Raw genomic sequence first — 5,498 nt, 5'->3', positions numbered from 1 at the left:
TATTTTGCATGATAGAACAGCACTGCAAACGTGAAATATTATCAATAAAGAAAATCTTAACCATATGGCAAACTGTAATGTTGTATTACTCCATTGTTTACAAACAAATCATTTACAATGTAAGTACAATTCTGAGACCCCATGTTATTAAAATATTTACACAATCATTTATTTTCAATAAATTGTTTTCTTTCACAAAATAACACTCCCGTGCAAATGAATGGCAGGTCAATAGTTTTATTCTGATCATACAAAATGATTTCCAACAACCACAGAATACAGTAACACACGCTCAATAAAACCTTGAATATGAATAGACAACATCAGATACAGTTCAAATCTATCACTAGCTGGTAGGGAACTGGTAATAAAACCCGCTGTCTTTATAAATTATATTTGTTTTTACACAATACGTAAGGAACTATAAGGAAAATATTTGTCATGGATGACTGGCTAGTAGCAACCAGAGCTTTGTCAGTGTCCAGTCCTTAAAGTCCTTCCCAATAGTTACTTAGATTTGAAAATATTAGCCAAACATAACACAATGTAAAGCTAACAATAAGTCCTGTTAAATCCTTTAAATCATTGAGAACATGTTTTGGCCAAAGGCAGTACTAGAACAGGGGCTCGTCTCTGTTTCACGACTGGGGCCTTCCACTGGGGTCTGTTGAGAAAACAACACCCCCAGCAGGCAGTCAGTAGCGTTGCAAGCAGAGGGCTCCTCTTCTCCCAGCCACAACAGCCTGTGGTATCTAGCCTGTGGAACCCAGCATAGCACCCTGGAACGAACACGAACACAAACACACACGCAGGCACACACCATGTGAGCTATATTAACGTGGTGCGTTAAGTATTCTTTAAACAAGTCAAAGATGAAAGAGTGTTCTAAAGCGATCGGAGTGTGACTTTGTACCAGTCGTAGATGTCGTCCCTCACGGGGTCAGGATACGTTTGGATCCACTGACCGATTGTCCACATCTTGACCATATTGCCCATAGCAACAGTCTCCCCTTTTCCCTCTCCATCGCCCCCCTCAGCAGGCTCCTCAGGGACGTCCTCGTAGCACAGGAAGTAGCTGCATGAGAAACACAGTCACACAGGCAGTGAGAGATGCCATCTGATCCGACTGTTCTTAGGCCTGAATTTCAAAATGCACATTGTCATCGAACATCTCAGTTCAAAAGAGTTCCACATTTTTCTTGCCACTAATATTACAATTATTGTTTATTGGCATGTTGTGCCTTACTTTAACCCTTTCTCTACCTCCCTCTCTCTCACACACACTCACTACTCTGTGTTGGTGGCTCTCTCTTTCCCTGCCACTGGCATGTCCTCCTCTGGATGTCCCTCCATCTCGCCATCCGTTTCCTGCTGCAGGCTCTCTCTGGGTCTCTCCACATTCCAGCGCATGCGTTTGTACAGGCCAGTGTGGACCCCAGCCAGGTAAGGGGCTAGACGACAGTACCTGTATATGGACAGCCCCACACTGTCTATCTGACACTTGCCAATGTAGAAATGGGAGACACTGGAATGGAGAGAGGGGGAGAATGATAGATACATAAATGGCTGGATGAAGGATTGTGGAATGAATGTCAGACGAATGAGAATAAGGGTTGACAAGTCCAAGAATCTGTCTATACATTTGCGTCATACTCCACAATGTTCCATTTGCAGATCTAAATACAGGTATTCTAGTAGGTGTTAGTACATATCGTCGCTGTCTGATGAAAACCTTGCCACTCAAATTGTGTTGAAAGCCCCAACTCCTCTCAACATAATCTGAATGTTTTATGACTCTAGGACCAAGAAAATGTACTCAAAACAGCTACTGAAATGTCAAAATTGTATGTTTATTAAAAACAGTCTAATATGAGAGTTCTCACTTTCCTGAAAAGTGTCTGTTTTGGAGATTAGGTTCTTACCTGACAGCGGCGATATGCGTTTGTATGTGCATCTGTTTGTGGTGACTCACAGCCTTCAAATGTTATGGTTGTAAGTACCAGAGGCTGGTGGGATGAGCGATGACCAAAAGAGGCTGGTTGGAGGACGGGCTCATTGTAATGGCTGGAATTATATAAATTAAACGGTATCAAACACACCTACTCCATTCCAGACATTATAATGAGCCCGTCCTCCAATAGTTCCTCCAACCAGCCTCTTCTGGTAAGTACAGTACCTTGCCGGATCAGTCTCTTCCAGTGAGAGAAAGTCAAAGGAGGCATAGGTCAAGACCAGCTGCTCCAGCCTCTCACAGAGCTGCTGGGAGAAGTCTAAAAACTGGACAGATGGACAAAAACATAAATAGACAGACAAACAAATTACCCACCTCTCAGTTTACAGCATCTCTTGATCTACATTTACATTTAAGTCATTTAGCAGACGCTCTTATCCAGAGCGACTTACAAATTGGTGCATTCACCTTATGACATCCAGTAGAATAGTCACTTTACAATAGTGCATCTAAATCTTAAAGGGGGGATGAGAAGGATTACTTATCCTATCCTAGATCTTTCTCTATTAGTTCTCAAACTTCTCATACGCCTATATTCTTGGCCAGAGTTGATTCACATAGACATTTCAGTTGATTTGAAGTGTAGAATACATTTAATATCAATAAAGAGTGCAAAGGGAAGGGATCACCACCGCTACCTCACTTTCCAACCAAGGTGCCTGAATTGAGGATAGAGCGGACACGGTCACTCAATAAAGAGTGACAGTTTTGTCCTACCCAGATTCAGAGGAGTAGGGTCGAGTTGAGGCTCTTACTCGTGAGCGGATGTACATGGGTAGAGGCGTGCTCTGGGGCAGGGAGCTGCGAGCGGTCGACTCCAGGTAAGTGAAGTAGGGCTGACAAGTCCTCAGGAAAGTAGGCACCACGTGAGCAAAGTGTTCCTTCTGCAGGTTGTCATGCCTGCAGACCACACACACACGGTTATGTAACAGGACAGGGCTTCATTATGTATTACTTTAACCCCTTTGAGAAATAATAAACAACTTGAAACACTACTAGATGTAATTGTATAGTTTAGCTGCACTCTTCACTGACTCACCTAACCTCTACCGATCATTAGCTTAGACTACATTAACAACTTTCCTAACGGACTAACGTTACCTGTATAAAAGGTGTGCCTGATACTCATCCGCCTTATCCAGCAGGTACTGGAGTTGCCGCTCAATGGTTCGGAACCTCTGATGATGCTTCCTGTTGATATCCTGGCATGACGACGTGACCTCCCAATCAGCATACCCTGTGCTGTACCTTTGGTCGCAACACGAGGGCGCCAAAGCACAACACTCTACATGCGCCACATTGTCTGAGAAATGTCGGATAATTATTTGTTGACTTGAGTTTGATTAGCAGAGTCAAATCAAATGATATTGGTCACATACACATGGTTAGCAGATGTTATTGCGAGTGTAGCACGTTTTTCGTGTACATAATTACTAAGCTACCTATGCATTTTGACAGTAACTCACCTGTGTCTGGTGATGATCCAAGATAATTTCTCAGCTCCCCCTGTTCCATGCTTTCTTTGTAGCCTCAATACAGCTAGAAGGAATTTACATTTTAAAACTAAAAATGTAATAACAATTATCTAAGAAAAAACTATGTCAAGATGTTACTATTCCCTCTCCTAAAATATACTGGAATACAGCTCTAGGACAAGGACAAGTGAACAGGAACAAAGTATGACTGTTGTCTGGCAAATATTGTGTTTCTAATAAGGTGAAATAAGTATCATACAAAACGCATTCATAGAATCTACCCTGTAAAGACCTTTATTATGGACAGATTCAAAATAGTTATGACAACAAATGTGTATCTTGTAGTTGTGAGCCAGAAACTTAAACATTTATTTTGAGACTCTTGAGACTCCATTTATTTTGAGAGTTCTTATGTCAGAAGATTTGAGTGAGTTAGATTTTATTTTAAAAGAAACGACAATTAAATATTAATTTGAGAGACTCTTATATAAATGTTTTATTTTGAACCAAATGATATGGACCCTGATTTAACTTTCATTGTTATTTTTTGTTTTGTTTCGTGGTAGATTATTTTATCCATAAAATGCAGTGGGCAGAGAACCAACCCCTCTTCACATTGTTTAAGATATAATTGAAATATTATTTTGCAATTATCAGTAAGTGTAAAAACAAAAAGCAATGCGTACCTTTTTGTACTTTGTATGGGTTGTTCATAAAAATAAAAACAATAACCAAATGTTCGCTTTCGGTTGACACCTCAAAATCCTTAACAAGCTTTAGCTTGTTAGCTAGCTAGCAACTGCAATATAAGACAGGGGTTTCTTGTGTGTTGTATTCATTGAACACTTTACACGTTTTTATGGAGGGTACTTAGCCAGTATTTTCATGAACTGAGGATAGTTAGCTATTAGCTAAACGAAGTTACACCTACGCCACTTTCCGCACTCCTCTGAATCGTTGTAGAGCTCATGTGCGGCGCCTTAGAAGTTCCCGTCCCACCGTCAGTTCAGAACTTGACAAGTACGGTTCTCAATCCGTCTCCCGTCTCCAGCCTCCTCTCTTTCTCTTGGATTCTATATCTGACGCTCGGCCCCGGTCTCAACTGAATTTGTCAGTCTGCAGGCTAGCCTAGTGCGACAACTACTACTGTGAGCGCCTAAAGCAAACACTAGACTAGAGCAAGCGGATTCCTCTGCTGGCCGAAACATGCACAAAACCTCTTGACAGTTATGTGGGTTTATTTATATAGATAATTGGAGATAGGCAACCTTTCTGCCTATGGAGACTAATAAATAAATGATTGCAAAATTACAAAAATCACCATATATCTTACACCGCTGTCATTGTCAAGCCAAATATCGTCGTTTGTTTGACAACACTGTTATGAAAAAATGATGCTTTGATTTGTCAGTATTAGTATCCATACTAGCTACATGAATAACGTTATTCTAATGATATTATTCTAACTATATTATTCTAACTATTATTCTAACTCTTATCAAAAGATCAGAAGTGAGTGTGCGGAGTGCAGACTGATGATGACAACCGGCTCTAGACTTCGATTGATGGCTCTTTCAGTTCTTGCCACCAGAGGGAAGCATTGATATATAAAACCCCACTGAATCAACGTGAATTGGGTTACATTACATTTGAAGCTTTTTTAGAGATTTCGTATGTGATCAGAAAATGTATTCATCTCCCGGCGTGGTCACTGTGAGCTGTTGTAGTTGACGTGATTGTGTATAGTGCCATGATGTAATTTATGAGACTATGACGTAAATGTAAACCGTCCCCTCGCCCATACCCGGGCGCGAACCAGGGACCTTCTGCACACATCGACAACAGTCACCCTCGAAGCATCATTACCCATCGCTCCACAAAAGCCACGGCCCTTGCAGAGCAAGGGGAACTACTACTTCAAGGTCTCAGAGCAAATGACGTAACCGATTGAAACGCTATTTAGCGCACACCGCTAACTAAGCAAGCCGTTTCACATCCGTTACACTCACCCC

The 5,498-nt window shown here is 41.3% G+C and overlaps 1 protein-coding gene across 2 annotated transcripts; it reads right to left on the bottom strand.

The window, feature by feature from the left end:
- Nucleotides 1–221: 221 nt before the first annotated feature.
- On the bottom strand, nucleotides 222–4,718 carry LOC118364868 (UPF0575 protein C19orf67 homolog). 2 transcript variants are annotated; one of them, XM_035746649.2, is made up of 8 exons: nucleotides 4,418–4,718; nucleotides 3,478–3,550; nucleotides 3,113–3,314; nucleotides 2,767–2,911; nucleotides 2,177–2,277; nucleotides 1,289–1,525; nucleotides 914–1,075; nucleotides 222–779 (listed from the first exon to the last, which is right to left on the bottom strand). In XM_035746649.2, exons 2-8 carry the CDS (start codon nucleotides 3,524–3,526, stop codon nucleotides 578–580), a joined length of 1,098 nt encoding a protein of 365 aa, XP_035602542.2. In that variant the 5' UTR covers nucleotides 3,527–3,550; nucleotides 4,418–4,718; the 3' UTR covers nucleotides 222–577. The 2 variants fall into 2 exon arrangements, with proteins under 2 accessions (XP_035602542.2, XP_035602543.2); XM_035746650.2 differs by lacking the exon at nucleotides 4,418–4,718 and adding an exon at nucleotides 4,173–4,370.
- Nucleotides 4,719–5,498: the final 780 nt, after the last annotated feature.

The sequence above is a fragment of the Oncorhynchus keta genome, chromosome 32 (genome assembly GCF_023373465.1).
Source record: "Oncorhynchus keta strain PuntledgeMale-10-30-2019 chromosome 32, Oket_V2, whole genome shotgun sequence".
Lineage (NCBI taxonomy): Eukaryota > Metazoa > Chordata > Actinopteri > Salmoniformes > Salmonidae > Oncorhynchus > Oncorhynchus keta.
This window is presented reverse-complemented; position numbering and strand designations above follow the sequence as displayed.